Below are 17262 nucleotides of genomic sequence, written 5' to 3'. Positions count from 1 at the left end.
GAGCCATGTGTGAGCCATATGTGGGTATGGACAAACCATGGCTGGGCTGGAACATCCAACAGCAAGAACCAGATTGGGTGGAAGGCCAGTCAGGAAAAGCCACAGTTCCTGTTATTACAGGAGGTGGACTGAGTAGGGTTGGCTCATGGACCCACTGGTAAGCGTGAAACCTGGCATTGGGAGAGGTTCTGATGGAAGAGCCTGGGCAACTCCTCTGGCAGGACACAGACCCGGCAGGTCAGCGCAAGAAACATGATAGGAAACAGCCCAGAAAAGGCCATGGAAAGCTACCCACTGGCATACAATTGGCAGACGTGGGGGCAAGACCAGGCTGAATCTGTCCACGTCATCCACTGGCAAATCCAGGCACCAGTGTGGGTCGAGCCAGGTTTGGTCGCAACAAAGACTAGTGCACATTATGGAATGCCAAGGTGAGGTTGCCTGTACTGGAGGGGACCGCAGCGCCCTACCAGCCTGAGAACAAGAAAGGAAGTGGGTAGAGCCAGCAGGGGAATAAGGGAGGGTTCCTTTGCAGGACAGCTACTTCCGCAGGAGAGCATGGGCTGGGATGGGGGCAGACCAGACTAGGCAGAGCTACCACACCTGTGCGCCTCATGTTAACTAGATCAGGGAAAAGCCGGGCTCAGCGGATTATTCCTACTGGTGCAAACAGAATTAAAGTGGGCGAGGTTTGTTTGGGCTTAGACGCAGCATCAGCTGGAATCTGGGAGTGGGAGAGGCCTTTGAGGGTAATAGTGGGCTCATCCCTCTTGGGTTACCACTTCCACAGGAGGACATAAAACTAAGGTAGCGGCTGGGGTGGAATGGGGTGTGGGACAAGCTGGATTACTGCTACACTTACTGGCAAACCAGGGTAGGGAGTGGGCCTGGTGGGGGTTATTGTGGGTCGCTCCAACCTAGGCTGCAGCTCCCGCTGGTTTATGTGAGGACCAAGTATGTGCTGGGCAGAACCAGGCTGGACTGCAACACCCATTGGTTCCAGTGGAAGTCGGGAGTGAAAACAGAGCCAACCCAGCAATTGCAACCACCAGCTGATTGGAGCGATGGACGGTGCCAGGCCCTGTACTTGTTAGCACATACAAGAAGTTTCTTTGGAGATCTTCCTAATCTAAATGTTGGACTTAGAACCCTAACGAAGAAAAGAGAGAAGACAGAACAGGTCAACCAACCATCTCAGCTATGATGGACTATGTCAATCAGTGGATTTTTCAAAGCCCTCATAGTGCTTGGAGTGGCAAGATTGGCAGCGATTCATAACTGTTGCAATATCAAAACCACTTGAGCAAGAACCTCAGAGCATGCTCTACATCCGGGACCTGGGGAGGGTGGGAAATTGGGTGGGCCTTCTCCCTTAAATACCCCCCTTTAAACATGAAGGTAACAATATGGAAAACATACTAGTATTATCCACTTTCATGTAGCCCTTGAACCTTCTTACCCTAATTAACTATGTAAAGAATGTCAAAATAAAATTTTATATAAAAAAAAAAAGAAAAACATCTAATTGGATGTAATGCAAACTTTTTTTTTTTTTAAATTTACGGTTTTACTATTTAGTTGTTTGAGTTCCTCCTGTTCCCCAAGTGGCTGCAATGGCCAGAGCTGAGTCAATCCAAAGCCAGGAGCCAGGAGCCTCTTCCAGGCCTCCCACGCAGGTGCAAGTTCCAAGGCTTTGGGCCGTCTTCTACTGCTTTCCTAGGCCACAGGCAGGGAGCTGGGTGGGAAGTGAGGTTGCTGGGATTGGAAGCGGTGCCCGTATGGGATCCTGGCGCATGCAAGGTGAGGACTTTAGTCACTAGGCTACCAAGCTCCACCCCTCTATTGCACTTCTTCAACACTGATTGATATTACGTACAAGTTTCCAGAAAGATATCATATTTTGCCTTATGTTTCCATTTCATGAAGAAGAAAATGGAGTTGACCATATAAACTTGTGTCTATGTTTGCAGTCAATACTTACTGCTAAAACTGCATTTTAAGAGCTTAATTTCCTTTGTCTTGAAGGTTGTGGTGCCATTGCTTCAAGATACTGGACATAGCCATAATTCCCATGGCTTCCCATGGGAATGGGTGATATTCACAATTATTATTGGAATTTTGACTGTTTTCTTATTTTTGTGGCGAGGTTTTCAATCAGTAAGTATATAATCCTACACTTAAAACATGCTATTTCTAAAACAAAAATTATTTCTGTTTTAGGTTGAACAACTAATATAAGAAAAATGTGTATTGCTTTAAGAAACTAAATTATAGTTATATACGTGTAAGTGTAAGATAAAAACAGAAGGGATTCATAGTAATTTTTAAAAGCAAGAATTTCCTAATAATTTTCTTGTAGAAGGTTTATATACTATTAATAAGAAAATCTGTTTGTTTCTTCTTTTCTCTGTTTTTAAAATCATTAGAACGGCAGAGAGGAGAACAAACACAGAGAAACAGACCAAAAGAAATTCTCACTTTGCTATTTCACTGCTCAGACGCCCCCAGTAGCCAGGGCTCGGCCCGGCTGGGGTGGAGCTGAGAACCAGAGTCTCCCACCTGAGCGCCACAGCCCAGTTGCTTGAGCTGGTGCCTCTCGCGGTCTGCATGTGCAGCGCTGTGGAGGCAGGCCGTACAGCCAGAGACTGAGCCCAGGCCCTCTAGTCTGGGATGTGAGCATCGTACCCATATGATTTTTAATCAATACATCAAGTTCAGAAGTTTATTGTTATGATTACTGGTTATTGATGCATTTAGACTAGCTTCTTCCAGCTTAGTTTATTAATTTGTTTCACTTCAACAAAAGAAACCTTATTTGAAAGATGGCAAGAGAAAAATGAGAGGGAATAAGCAATTGATGTTCCTGCCACTGGTTCAGTTTTGAAGTGGCTGCAGTAACTGCTCCAGCCCACCTGACCTTGTTAGCCTCAGCTGTATCCACCTGCATCACGAGGCCACTGGCTCAATCCCACTGATGCTAACTGTGGGACCATCAGCTGTCCAGGAGCCTTGCACACACGTTCCCCACTGCACAGGCCGGTGGCACCACGTGCTTTTGCAGTGTGTTCCCCAGCCAAGGCAAGTGCTGTTGGCGGGGAAGCAGCACGCAGGGCTGTCCTTGCACACAGCCACTCAGAACCAGCCCATGACCAGGGCTCTGACGTTCTTGCAGAAGTGATCTTGAGGTCCCATCCGGCTCAGACAGGCCATCACTGCGTGCCTCGTATACACAGACACACAGACACACACACACACACACACGAAGGGGCCTGCAGGCTGCTCCTTCTGCCTGCCTTGCACACACTTTCTCCCCTCACGACTTATGTGTACCGTGCAGTCGCGGGGTGCATGGTGAGTCTCCGGCCTCAGGGCTGGTTCTGACAGTACCGGGGTGGAGGGCTGGGGGTAAGAGGGTGATCCAGGAGGGGAAGGCTAAAGGAGGCGGTGGTCAGGAGGCAGTAGCCACCATGGAGGCCCTCCTTGGCCAGCGGCCTCCTCTCTAGGGCACACTAGGCTGGACAGAGACAATGGAGGCTCCTTCCCACAGGCCCCTGGACCCTCCCCTCATCACACACACACACTCCCCCTAGAGAACAGGTCCAGCTGGGAGGCAGCCAGAGAGCAGGAGCAGGGGACTGCCCAGTAGAGGGCTGCCAGGCCTTCAGAGCCTGCCGATGGCAGGAATGCAGCCTCAAGGGCAGGGGCGCATGGTGGAGCATCTCGCACCTGCTGTCTCCGGCCTGTTCTCCATTCCACACATCCCTCCAAGGCTGGTGCTCCCTTGCACCCAACAGCAATGATCATCGCACAGGCCCAGGGGTCTGCGCCCGGAGAAGCAGCTCCCCATGGTTGTTCTGAGGGACAAAGGCACACACCCTGGGCAGAGGCCCCTGGGCTGGACCTGTGGGGCAGGAACAGCTGCTGCCTGGAGGACTGGGACCACACTGGGCGGGCACACGCGCCCCACCCAGACGCGGCAGCAGGGACCTGGGCGGCCACCCCAAGTTCCAGACCACGGAGCTGGTCCCCCACTCCGGGGTGCCACTCTGGGTTCCAGGGGTGCGAGGATGGTGGTCTTTGACTGATAGGAACACTCTAATATCTCCAGTTTTTCTCATTAGAAGTAGAATATTTAACTTACAGAAACCACTTGTTGTATTTAAATTGTCAGAGGTTAATTTCGGTTTATATAATGCATATTATAACATAAATTTTGTTCAAAATGTGTTTCAGGTCAGAAGCTGGTGTTACGTGGGTAAGCTTTTTTTTTCTTTTCTATTTTAGATCTCATTTTTATGAATAATTTAAAAACTTTTGGTACACACATGTATATATATATGTATTTTTTAGTGAGAGAGAAAAAGCTTGCTGCACAATTTTCTGGACTAATAAAAGAGAAATGTGAACTACTTGAAAAGCTTTGCCTTGCAGAAAAAGAGGTAAGGCAGTTTTGAAAATGATTATGTGCTAGAACCAGGCAGCTGTTTCTCATGTGGCTGGTTCTGTAGCACATGCTGCTCCTCCCCCTCCCTGTCCACATCTGGTCAATTCCAGCCGAATTGGGAAGAGCAATGTCTCACTGTGTGCCCTGAGCTGTCCTGATGAGTGACGCTCTCACTGTACCGGAGCTGTCCTGATGAGTGACGCTCACTGTACCTGACCTGTCCTGATGAGTGACACTCACTGTACCGGAGCTGTCCTGATGAGTGACACTCACTGTACCCTGAGCTGTCCTGATGAGTGAGGCTCACTGTACCTGACCTGTCCTGATGAGTGACGCTCTCAGTGTTTACCCTGAGCTGTCCTGATGAGTGACACTCTCAGTGTTTACCTGAGCTGTCCTGATGAGTGACGCTTACTGTACCTGAGCTGTCCTGATGAGTGACACTCACTGTACCTGAGCTGTCCTGATGAGTGACGCTCACTGTACCTGAGCTGTCCTGATGAGTGACACTCACTGTACCCTGAGCTGTCCTGATGAGTGATGCTCACTGTACCTGAGCTGTCCTGATGAGTGACACTCACTGTACCGGAGCTGTCCTGATGAGTGACACTCTCAGTGTTTACCCTGAGCTGTCCTGATGAGTGAGGCTCTCACTGTACCTGAGCTGTCCTGATGAGTGACACTCACTGTACCGGAGCTGTCCTGATGAGTGACACTCTCAGTGTTTACCCTGAGCTGTCCTGATGAGTGACACTCACTGTATCTGAGCTGTCCTGATGAGTGACACTCACTGTACCTGAGCTGTCCTGATGAGTGACACTCTCAGTGTTTACCCTGAGCTGTCCTGATGAGTGACACTCACTGTACCTGAGCTGTCCTGATGAGTGACACTCACTGTACCTGAGCTGTCCTGATGAGTGACGCTCACTGTACCTGAGCTCTCCTGATGAGTGACACTCACTGTACCTGAGCTGTCCTGATGAGTGACACTCACTGTACCTGACCTGTCCTGATGAGTGACGCTCTCACTGTACCTTGAGCTGTCCTGATGAGTGACACTCTCAGTGTTTACCCTGAGCTGTCCTGATGAGTGACACTCACTGTACCTGAGCTGTCCTGATGAGTGACACTCACTGTACCTGAGCTGTCCTGATGAGTGACACTCACTGTACCTGAGCTGTCCTGATGAGCCTCTTTTTACATTGTTAGCATCGTTTGGCTTTCCTTTTCATATGCTTGTGTTTTTACATGTTTAAAGGTTTTGGGTATGGTTTCTTTTTTGATATATTAAGTGGAATTTTTTTTCTATATTTAGAAATACATGTATTTAGTTAACTTCTTCCAATCTGGCTTACTTGTATATTTCAAATGCTATTGCAGGCATGTTTTCAGTTTTAATGATGTTTGGGGCAAAAGTTTTTGCACAGTGGGTTAAGCCACCGCCTGCAAAGCAGTGGCCTCTCTTATGAGCACTGGTTCGAGTGCTGGCTGTTCCATTTCTGATCCAGTTCCCTGCTAATGTTCCTGGGGAGTCGATGGAATGTGACCCACAGCTTGAGCCCCAGAACCAGCTCTGTAATAAGGGGCACTGGGATAAAATTGGACACATCTGAATGACCTGCATACTCTTGCTGTCTCAAGGTCCTCACTTGGGGATTACTGCGTAGACGTTTCGGAAAAGTCACTGTTACAAGTTCCATGCCAAAGTGTGTGCTGCTTTGTTCATCCTTCCTGGCAGCCCTGATCTCTAAGGTTTATCTTCTTAGTGTCCAATTTTTTTGAAGCCCTTACTTAGTGTTCCAATCTACTGGCTTTTGAGTAGGGAAAAAAATGTCTAATATTGGCTCTTCCTCCCTCCCTCCCTTCCTTCCTTCCTTCCTTCCTTCCTTCCTTCCTTCCTTCCTTCCTTCCTTCCTTCCTTCCTTCTTCCCCTGCCTCCTTCATTCCTTCCCTCCCTCCCCCTTCCCTCTTTCCTTCCTTCCCTCCCTCCCCTTGTCTCTTTCCTTCCCTCTCTCCCTCTTCCCTCCTTCCTTCCCTCCCTCCCCTCCCCTTTCTTTCCTTCCTTCCCTCCCTCCCCCCTCCCTCCCCCCTCCCTCTTTTGGCCCTTATAAATCATCGTTCTTCCAGGCCTGGTGCAGTAGCCTAGTGGCTTAAGCCCTCAGCTTGTGTACCCGGGATCCCATATGGGCACAGGTTCATATCTCAGCTGCTTCACTTCCCTTCCACCTCCCTGCTTGTGGCTTGGGAAGGCAGTAGAGGATGGCTCACAGTTTGAGACCCTGCATCCATGCGGGAGATGCGGAAGAAGCTCCTGGCTTTGGATTGGCTCAGCACTGACCGTTGTGGCTACAAGGGGGGTGAATCAGTGGATGCAAACTTTCCCCCTCTGTTTCTGCTTCACTCTGTAAATCTGACTTTCCAATAAAAACAAAGCTTTTTAAAAAAATCATTGTTCTTCTGAAGAAAAATTTTATTTGGTTTCTTTAGTGTTTGCAATGCAGAGAGCCAGGAATACACAGATGCAGACAGATCTTGCATTTGCTGACTTCCTGTCCAGAGGTCTGCAGGAGCTGGGAGGGGCTAGGCTGGAGCCAGGCATGTTAAACTCAGCCTGGCTCTCCCTCTTGGGTGACTGGAGCCTGTCACTTGCTGCCTCCCAGCATGATGTTAGTAGAAAGCTACAATCGGAAATGGAACCAGGGTCTGAGCCAGGTACTCTGATGTGGAATGCAGGGGTCCCAAGCAAAGTCTGAACGGTGGAGCCACAAGCCTGCCTCCTGGAGATGCCTGTCCAAAGGTTTCCTCATCCTTCATGGATTATCATTGTTTAGAAGCTCTCTAGGTCTTCTGACTGATTCTGCAGTTCCCCTGTCGCATACTCTGTGTGTGTGTGTGTGTGTGTGTGTGTGTGTGTGTGTATGTGTGACTTTGTGATTCCCATCTTGTTCTTAGCAGGAAGCTTGATCCAGAAACTAACCTTGTTTTCAATTTAATCAAATAATTAAAAAAGAACAAGACAATCATCATTTATTCGAAAGGGGAAGATGGATTCTCCACGTGCTGGTTCACTAGGGAATGGCTGCAAAAGCCCAGGGCGGACATGGCTGAAGCCAGGAGCTCCCACACGGGTGTCAGGGCTCAGCTCCGGAACTGTCTGCTGTCTGCCCAGCACATTCGCAAGGAAGTGGATCAGAAGCGGAGCAGCTATGCCTTCATCCTGGCAGTCCTGTGGGATTTTGGCATCTCAGGCATCACTTAAAACGTTGCACTGTAATGCCATCTCCAGAACCAAGTGCATTTTGTCAAATTTATTATTTTGTGACTTTAATTTTCCTTACTTTCAAAAAATTTGGTGAAGATTTATCTCTGTCTTTTTTTTTTTTTTAGCTTTATTTATTTTTATTGGAAAGGTGGATTTGCAGAGAGGAGGAGAGACATAGAGGAACATCTTCCATCTGATGATTCACTCCCCAAATGACCGCACCAGCCAGAGCTTTGCCAATCCGAAGCCAGGAGCCAGGAACTTCCTCAGGTCTCCCACGTGGATGCAGGTCCCAAGGCTTTGGGCCGTCCTCGACTGCTTTCCCAGGCCACAGCAAGGAGCTGGATGGGAAGCAGGGCTGCTAAGATTAGAACCAGTGCCAAGATAGGATCATAATGTGTGCAAGGCGAGACTTTAACCACTATGCTATCATGCCGGGCCCTATCTCTGTGTTTAAGAATCTTTATTTTTCTATACTTACTGTATTTCTTATAAAATAGTTTCTGATGAATTAAAAGTTTAGATTAGGGATTACAGATTGATTAAAAGTTTCTGGTAACCGGTTTTAGATTTATTTCTAGTGAAAAGGCTCAAAAATGATGTTTCCCTATTAGAGGAAATAATGGGCAATTCAAAAGTTACCTATGTTTTGAGTAAAACTTTGAATAATACCTTACACCTCAGATTTTTAGAAACTAATGTTGTTAGGAGTTACAGTTTTGTTTTCTTATGAAATCTATTTTGGACAACTTTTGTCATTTTCCAGTAAAGCTCTGAGCTTGTGATTTGTAACAGTGAATAGCATCAGGGTTTATAATAATGACCATATTTGAAAATCTTGATGCTAAGTAAATCCAAGTAAATATAGCATGTGTGTGGAAATAGAGCCTGTTTCATATGCTTCTATCGAGACAGAAGTTGCAAAAGCATTTACAGTTTGCAAGTGGCTTTTATAGTGCAGTATGTTAAGCCCCCATGAAACACTGACATTCCAAATGGGTGTCAATTTGATGGTGTCTGCCTTTGTTTCTTCCCTTCCCTTCCATTCTAACCCCTCTCTCCGTCCCTCTCCCTCCTTATCCCTCCATCCCTTCCCTTGCTCTTGGCCTTTCTCTTCCTCTTCATACTCCTGAGAGATTGGGAAAGATAGGCAGGCACACACAATTTGGCTCTCCCATGTGGGTGGCAGGGTCCCTTTCCCATGCCATTGGCAGGGAGCTGGACCAGAAATGGGCAGCCAAGATACAATGTGGCACCCTTATGGAATGGAGGAAACTTCACCTGCCATCTCACATGGCCAGCCTGTGCTCCACTTTCAGTCTAGCTCTCCCTTGGTAGTGCACCTAGGAAGCCAGAAGCGCACACAGACGCTTGGGTCCCTGCACTGGGTGGGAGAGCGTGACAAGCTCCTGGTGCCTGGCTTCCATTGACCTACCCCTGGATGTGCAGCCATGTGGAGCTTGAACAGCTAATCTCTGTTTCTCCTTCTCTCTCTGTGAAGTCCTGCCTCCCAAACAAACAAATACATCTTTATTAAAACAATGTATACTTTATACTCACAGTGCTGATTTATTTCAGTATGAAGGCTTAGAGTCATCTTTGAAAGACGCCAACTTTCGGGAGTTAGAAGAAATGCAAACTTTGAAGGTAAAGAAGCCAAATGGCCTCATCTTAAAAGTTGGGACAAAGATTGTTACTCATACAGACTTTAAAGATAATATATTGTCAGAAAAACATGTTGGAAAGAAATGTGAAAAATATTTTAGCTTCTACAACTTAAAAAGAAAACATTAAGTATTGAAAATCGGTCATTGGAGGTGGTTCCTGTGTCGAGTGAGTCATGTTCAGTTCAGTGGATTGTGGAGCTCTGTGGAAGCTCTTTGTTCTTCCTTCCTGGCTCATTCATGGAGTGACCCTTCCTTTTTTGGACCAAGTTTACTCCACAAGGAGATAAAGGATTCATTCAAACAAACTTAGGCATAGCTGACAACAAATTACCTAAACTGTGTGATGGTATTTGCCTTTATGTAATTCCCAGAGTATTAGAAATTATGCAGAATCAGATGACAGTTTTGATTTACAGATATTGGTGTGCTGCCAAGTGTTTGAGAACTGGCTTTCCAGAAGTCATCGGCCAAGTTCTGGGGAATAAAATGCTCCCACCATGGCCAGTCTCCAGCTACCAACCTGAGGTTACTGAGTGGGAGAATCCTCAAGAGTCAACTTTCCTGAGCCTGCTGTGAAGTAGCTCCTTATAAGGAAAACATATTATGTTTTAGCTAAATTAAGATGGATTCAGGTGATTGGAGTATCTCACTAGTGCTTGAAGATGAGAATATAGAAAGTCGAGAAGTGACAAAGATGGAGGAGGCCCGCGCTGCCAGTGTTAAGTTAGAAGATGATAACATTTTGATTTGGTGTATGAGTTCGGCTCCATGTAGTAATTTACAATCACTATGACTGTCATCAGCAGAGCATCTGTCTGTCACCCCGACTACCTTCAGAGCCCCAAGGATGGTATAAATTGGGTTGCAAATATGGCACATGTATTAATACGTTCTCCATGTGTTAGCAAATGCTATCAATGTTGTTGATAAAACTGTTTTCTTTGCTGACCGACTCCTTTCAAAATTACTGTCCCAGCAATAATTGATTAGTGGTTTGATAAATTGGAAGAGTTTCACAAGGTATTTTGCATGCTAACAGAGCAGGTAAAACTCAGTGGCAAATACAGTTACTCCACCTGGGTTGTATGTGTAAACAACATGAAGTAATGAAATATACCAGCTCATTGTGAGACAAGGCAGTTTTGTAACATACCAGAAAAATTAACTAATTAGATATTTTGGAATGTTTTCTCTAATTTTACTAATGAAAAAAACATAGCATTTGTTTTCCAGGAACAGTAGTCATAACTGAATACAAACTATGTGATAGAATTTTAACAAATTTAGTAGCTGAATCTATAGATGAAATTAAACCAGTAGAGTAATTTGGATTCAGATCCGACAATTTCTATAAAAATAGCAAAATTTAGTGAAAGAGGGAAAAACAAATATTTTAAGCAGCATGATACTGCCTTTTTCCCTCTTTTATTTGTTTTTGCCTGCTTTGCATTCTTTGTCTTTGATTTTGTTCTTTGTTTTTAAACAAGTTTGTTGAAGGCTCACAAATGGCAGAGGTATGTTTATCATATTATTTAAAATTCAGTTGGAATAATTCCATAATCACTTTAAATTAAAAATTGAACAAATGTTTAAAAAATCAGTATCAAGTATCATTGAGCAATGTTGCTTTCTTTTTTTTTTATTGTTGTTTACATTGTATTATGTGATACAGTTTTATAGGCACTGGGGATTCCCCCCCCCACCCCTCCCATACCCCTCCCCCCATGGTGGATTCCTCCACCTTGCTGCATAACCACAGTTCAAGTTCAGTTGAGATTCCTTCATTGCAAGCACATACCTAGCATAAAGTCCAGCGTCTTATTGTCCAGATAAGTTCAGTGGCCTCTTGGGGAGACCTTCTCTGGTCTGAAGGTAGAGCTAACAGAGTAAAGATCCGGTCAGTTAAAAGCCCCAACAAAACCTCAGTATCAATATACAGCATTATGGAATTAATTGACATAGTGCAATGTTGCTTTCTGTTTAACTTTTATGTGATGTTGTGAATTGTACTCGGGTTATTTTGCCCTTTGAATTTTATATTGCTTTAGAGCAGAGGCAACACACAGTGAACAGTGGATTCCCTACTTGGTTTTCCTATTTTAAAAAGATTTTGTTTTTCATTATACAGTCCATAGTCTCAGGAATCTGCCCTTCAACCTCAACTGTTTTTCTAAAAAGGAAAACGAAACAAAACAAAACAAAGCCCCAGGAGACAGTGCTGCGTGTGGCGTTATCTCTGCTCGGTAACGTCACACGGATGGGTGCGTGGTAGAGACTGTGTGGCCTGCAACCCGTACAACTGCTGGGACTTTCTTGTTCTAAAAATATCAGAATCTACAAGCCAGACCTAACTTACACTCCATATGCTTGGCTGTAGTCACCTGATTTCCCTAACTTCAAATTCCCTCATCAATCTTAACATAATTTTTTCTTTTTCTTAGGCAACCTATGAAGAACTGGGAAGTTGTAAATCCAAACTTGAGGATGAAGTTCTCTTTTTAGAAAAACAGTTAAAAGAAGAGAAGTCTAAACATTCCGAGAAAGATGAATTGGTAATTTTTTTGTGTGTCTAAGGAAAATAGTACAAAATAGTGCTAATGAGCTTTTAAAACGCAATGATATCGACTAAAATATATCATGTACTGTGCAGAGACAAGGAACACAGGACACTATAAAATGCAGGCCAGAACTTTCTAGATGTACTCTTTTCCTAGATGCCATACATAAAGCACTTTTTAAGCATAGTTTCTTACAAAAATTTCTACATACACTACTGATGTAGCTCATATAAGAAAGGGTGACCACATACCCATTGGGTACTTTTTATTGCTTAAAAAGTATGATAAGCATATTGTAAAAACATGCAAGTAAAATCGTGATATGTGTGCGGGGTTATTTATTAAGATGCATTGTGAATGAACTCATTCTGAGTCTCTGTCACTTAGTGTTGTGAAATTTCAAAGTTGAGATATAACAACCTGAAAGCTGGAGTTCAGTAAATACTAACACTGGCCGACACTTTCTTTCCAGATGGCAGACATCTCACAAAGGGTACAGACCCTAAGAGACGAGTTAAAATTCTTCACATCAGAAATTGCTGCAGTAAGTTGAATTGGCCTAACACTTGTAGCTCTTTTGCTTTTGTGAATAATTTAAATTTGGTTGTTGTTTTTGTTACTAAGGACTACTACACGATGTTAGGGCTTCAGATATAGAGCATCTTCAATTTGCACATGCGCATGACACTTCAGAAAGGTTTATTATAACACTATACAAATATTTGAAAAGCTGTTGCTATTTACTGAGCCCTTTGTAAGTTATTTGGTGTTTTATATGTTAAGGCACAAAGCCCTCCTGGTGTTTAACTTTTAGTGGAGGAGATACAGAATAAGTGGCTCACAAAATTTCCGATGTGGTCCATGGACATTGAGAGCAGGTTAAATCATTTGTCACACGCGACACTGGTGGCTGAGCTACACCCTGACTCGTTCTTTTCCTCTGGCTCTGCCGGGTTGCCTCTGTTGGTATGTTGCTGCCGTGTTGGCAAATATGCTTGTGCATGCTTTGGCTTTTGTTCACATCTGTATTCGAGGGAGTGCATGCAAATGAGCTGTTGTAGTGTGTTATTTGTTACTGGCTTAATGCATTTTTTTCTTAGTCTGAAACAGGCATCAAAATATCTCAAATGAATATTGAGCAACTCAGGGTAGAAGCAGAAGAGACTTTCAATGAAAACGCACAGCTTCAGAGAAACCTGAACCAGGTTTGTACTCTGTCGAGATGCTAGCACTCTACTATGTAATTAGAAGCATTTTGGGGGTACTCATGACCGACAAGCATTAGAGGCAAGAGGATCTTTCCCTAGTTAGCATCAGAGCAGTGTCATTTCACTGCACGCTTTCAGCTGCCTGTTTCGGATTAGGATGCACCAGCGTATTTGCTTCTGGTACTGTTACCTAGGGCTGAAAGGAAACTTCAGTAACCACAGCCAACGGCAGTCAGCACCCACTCTTACTGGGGCCTAAAGAGAGGAGAGAGCCCGGACTTAGCGTCTCTCCTTTCCTCCCCATCTTAAAGGCAAGACACACTTGTCCACATGCATTTCGTTTCTTTCTGTTTTCCAAAAAAAGATAGTTTCCCAGAAGGAAACTTGGCAGTTTTTCAGTAATTGCATTATTACAATTCTCTCAATACTGTGTCTGGGTCATGGAAACATGTTATATGTTCTGTCTTATCCAACATTTTCTCTAACATTAATAAGTGTTTTTGTTTCCTGTGTACCTGTTTCACAATTCATCAGTACGCTGTTTTCAGGAGATGTAAGTCTATAAAAATGCACTGATTGAGAGAGTTTTATCTGCTGGCTCACTCCCCAAATACCTGCAGTGGTGAGGGCTGGGCCAGGCCAACACTCAGAGCTGACCTCAGTCTTGGTCCGTCACGTGGTGTCAGGGATCCACCTGCTGGCTCTGATGGGTCACGTTAGCGGGAAGCAGGGACCTGGTGTGGGATGTGGATGCCCCAGCAGTGGCCACACTTTTTACATTGAGGCTCACTGTACTTCTCCTTGTTTTCAGCGCCCTGACACTCCTGTTGTTTTGTCTTCAGATGCTAAACTTTTTGGGGTGGTATCGAATCAACCTGCCTTTGGCCCTTCCCATCTCCTAGTTCGAGTCGTAGCCTTCTGAGGTCTGCTGACTTGCTCACCACTTTTCTGCCACTTTCTAGTCTTTGTTTTTACAGTCATCTTTGCCTCACTGCCTATTTTTCTTTATGTTTACATGCATCTAAAACAACAGCAAAGCAGCAGTTTTTGTCCCCTTAGTCTCAAGAGGAAGTGATAGTCAAACCAGTGTTCAGCTATGGTACCATCAAAAATAGACTTTTATACTTAAAAAAATTCACTTGGATCATGTTTCTTGTTACAACTACTTTTATATGATTTTTTAAAAAAATTATTAGTTACATTGTATTATGTGACACAGTTTTATAGGTACTGGGATTCCCCTAACACTCCCCCCATGGTGGATTCCTCCACCTTGTTGCATAACCACAGTTCAAGTTCAGTTGAGATTCCTTCATTGCAAGTATATACCAAGCATAGAGTCCAGCAACTTAATTGTCCAGATAAGTTCAACGGCTTCATGGGGAGACCTTCTCTGCTCTGAAGGTAGAGCCAACAGAGTAAGACCCCAATCAATTAAAAGCCCCAACATAACATCAGCAACATATATAACATTATGGAATTAATTGACATAGTGTTGAGTAAACAACATGTTAAAAATAAATGCAAGTTCTTTTTTTTTTTTTTAAGATTTATTCATTTTTATTACAAAGTCAGATATACAGAGAGGAGGAGAGACAGAGAGGAAGATCTTCCATCTGATGATTCACTCCCCAAGTGACCATAACGGCCAGTGCTGTGCTGATCTGGAGCTGGGAACCAGGAACCTCTTCTGGGTCTCCCAAGTGGGTGCAGGGTCCCAAAGTTTTGGGCTGTCCTTGACTGCTTTCCCAGGCCACAAGCAGGGAGTTAGATGGGAAGTAGGGCAGCCAGGATTAGAACTGGCGCCCATATGGGATCCCGGGGTGTTCAAGGTGAGGACTTTAGCTGCTAGGCCATGCTGCTGGGCCCAAAAAATAAATGCACATTCTTAACCACATTCTGTGACTACTTCATTGACATTTCAACAATTGAGGTGCAAAACAGTTTTAGGAGGGGTGTGTAGAGAAATCCTCCATAACTTGGTGAGGAGTACTTACTCTGTGTCCTACCTATGTGTGAGTCCATGCTGACTAAGCTTTCCTTGTTGTTCTCTGCCCATCTATTCTAATTTGTGTTTGGTGTGGGGGGCTCTGGAGTGACCCTGATGGTCATTGCAGAGAGGGTGGGGACCCAGAGTTGGAACTAAGTAAGGACCAGAGAAAGCTCCTCTCCCTACTCCCGAAGGAAGCTTACTGTTCTTCTGATTCTGAAGACCGCTCAGGGTTCCTGGCTGTTGTTCCCTTGACCTTGGATCCTACAAGGAAGGATTCGGGCTTCTTCCATCCCATGTGGTAGATCCAAAGGGGGGATGCCCTCTGAGTTCTCGGCCTCCGAAGGCATTTGCATTCCCCGTGGTCTCTTTGGCAGCTGGGATGTAGTTCTTGATGCCTGTACTGGTAGTCCTTGGTGGGGATCTGGGGGTCTCCAGGGTTGGGGTACAAGCCTCCTCCTGTCCCTCTGTTCCACTATGGGGCTCCCTCCTGCTCTGTCCATATGACTTCCTGTTAATAGGTTGTAAGGATTGCTCTTGATTCCCCCTGTATGTCTTTGTAGTTTAACTCTTTTGAATCTATTGTCTATAAGTTACCTGTTATGTTCCTGATAGGTTACACTACACGGCTTCCTCACACATTCAAAGGAAATGGAAGATTTCTTTGCTCTCCCGCCCCATTTCTGAGTGGCACAAGGTTTTGAAAGTGTATTAGGTTTTACAATTTTTCAAAACACATGGGTTGAGACAGTATTAATTACAGGTTCATCTGAGGAAAATTTACTGTCATTGGGAATCTTTAGGATTGATTCATGTCCCCAAAGCACTGAGGGTTCAGCATGGAGCTATCTAAGCAGCAAATCAAAGAACCAAAATCCCAGAGCTCCCTGGCCAGGCAGCCAGCAGGTGGAGCCTAGCGCCAAATGGTGCACTGGCCCCAGGCGAGCAGTGGGAGGGCCCAGACCCGCTTCACAAAGCTCTGAGACTTACCCCAAAGAAGGGCAGCCCACGGGGCTCTGGCAGGCCCAGGGGGCAGCTCACCATGTGCGCGTGGTAGCTGCCGTGTGTGATCCAGGCTTGAGACGCCCCCGTCCTGGGGCCCCCCAGCCGCCATGTAGTGGCTGGAAGTCCAACCCCCATATGATGTTTTGATGATCAGTTTTCCTGAAACAAAACATTACAATATGCTCCTTCAGGAACCTTTAAGACTGCACGGTATTCACTTAATTTTGTAAACAATGCATTTGGGATCTCCTAATCAACAACTCCAATTGTTTAATTCCAATTTGCTTTTTAGATTTACTTTTATTTGCAAGGCAGATTTACAGAGAGAGAGAGAGAGAGATGTAACATCAGAGAGAAAAAGAGATCTTTCAGTCTCTGGCTCATTTTCTGCATCAGCTGGACATGGGCCAGTCTGGAGCCAGGAGCCTGGAGCTTCTTCTGGGTCTCCCACATGGGTGCAGGGCCCAAGAACTCACGCTGTCTTGCACTGCCTTCCCAAGACACAAGCAGGAGCTGGGGTGGAGCAGCCAGTGTTCAAATGTATACCTGAATGGGATGCCTGTCCCTCAGAGGAGGCCTGACTGCTAAGCAACAGCTCTGGCCTCGGGCCTCGCTTGCTTTGACCTGTTAGCCGTTGTCTGATTCTGTTGTTTGGATGTATACTTTTTTTGGCAGGTGGGTGGTAGGAAATGGGCTAATGAAGTAAGTCCTAGTTTTTCAGAGAAACTTAATGGTTACTGTTTGATGGTGTAGTTATGTAAAAATAATTAGTCTTTTCATTCATATATATTAGTCATTTCTTTTAGGAATTATCTGCATGGTCCCTTTTTTTCAGCCTAATTTTGTTACATTTTTTAAAATATTGTTTTTATAGGCACAGTAACAGAAAGACAGAAGGACAGGGAGAAATGGAGAAATATGAGTGTTTTCAGCTATTTCATGGAAAAATCTGTATTACAAAAAAATTGGCAGGGATTTTAAAAGAATTTTTAGTGACAAAGTTAACTTGTTTTTTATGAACTTTTTGAAGTATTGGTTTTTCTTTTGTCTCAGAAAACTGTTTATTTGAGATACATATGTAAATCAGTTGAAGAATGCATAAATTATTATTTTATATGCCCACTTTGA

General features: G+C 44.8%; 1 protein-coding gene across 1 annotated transcript; it reads left to right on the top strand.

The window, feature by feature from the left end:
- Positions 1 to 4236: 4236 nt before the first annotated feature.
- LOC121169628 (melanoma inhibitory activity protein 2-like) lies at positions 4237 to 14053 on the top strand. Its single transcript, XM_041000192.1, has 7 exons — positions 4237 to 4255; positions 4351 to 4439; positions 9285 to 9353; positions 11815 to 11925; positions 12404 to 12475; positions 13032 to 13136; positions 14042 to 14053. Exons 3-7 carry the CDS (start codon positions 9339 to 9341, stop codon positions 14051 to 14053), a joined length of 315 nt encoding a protein of 104 aa, XP_040856126.1. The 5' UTR covers positions 4237 to 4255; positions 4351 to 4439; positions 9285 to 9338.
- Positions 14054 to 17262: the final 3209 nt, after the last annotated feature.

This window comes from Ochotona curzoniae, unplaced genomic scaffold (assembly GCF_017591425.1).
Source record: "Ochotona curzoniae isolate NIBS_2020 unplaced genomic scaffold, NIBS_Ocur_1.0 scaffold_2217, whole genome shotgun sequence".
Taxonomy (NCBI): Eukaryota; Metazoa; Chordata; class Mammalia; order Lagomorpha; family Ochotonidae; genus Ochotona; species Ochotona curzoniae.
This window is presented reverse-complemented; position numbering and strand designations above follow the sequence as displayed.

What these genes read in the sequence shown, in the direction of transcription:
- LOC121169628 (XM_041000192.1), top strand. An exon ending in ATTCCGAGAAAGATGAATTG is followed by an intron (nt 11,926 to 12,403) that starts GTAATTTTTTTG and finishes CTTTCTTTCCAG; the next exon opens with ATGGCAGACATCTCACAAAG. An exon ending in TCACATCAGAAATTGCTGCA is followed by an intron (nt 12,476 to 13,031) that starts GTAAGTTGAATT and finishes TTTTTTTCTTAG; the next exon opens with TCTGAAACAGGCATCAAAAT.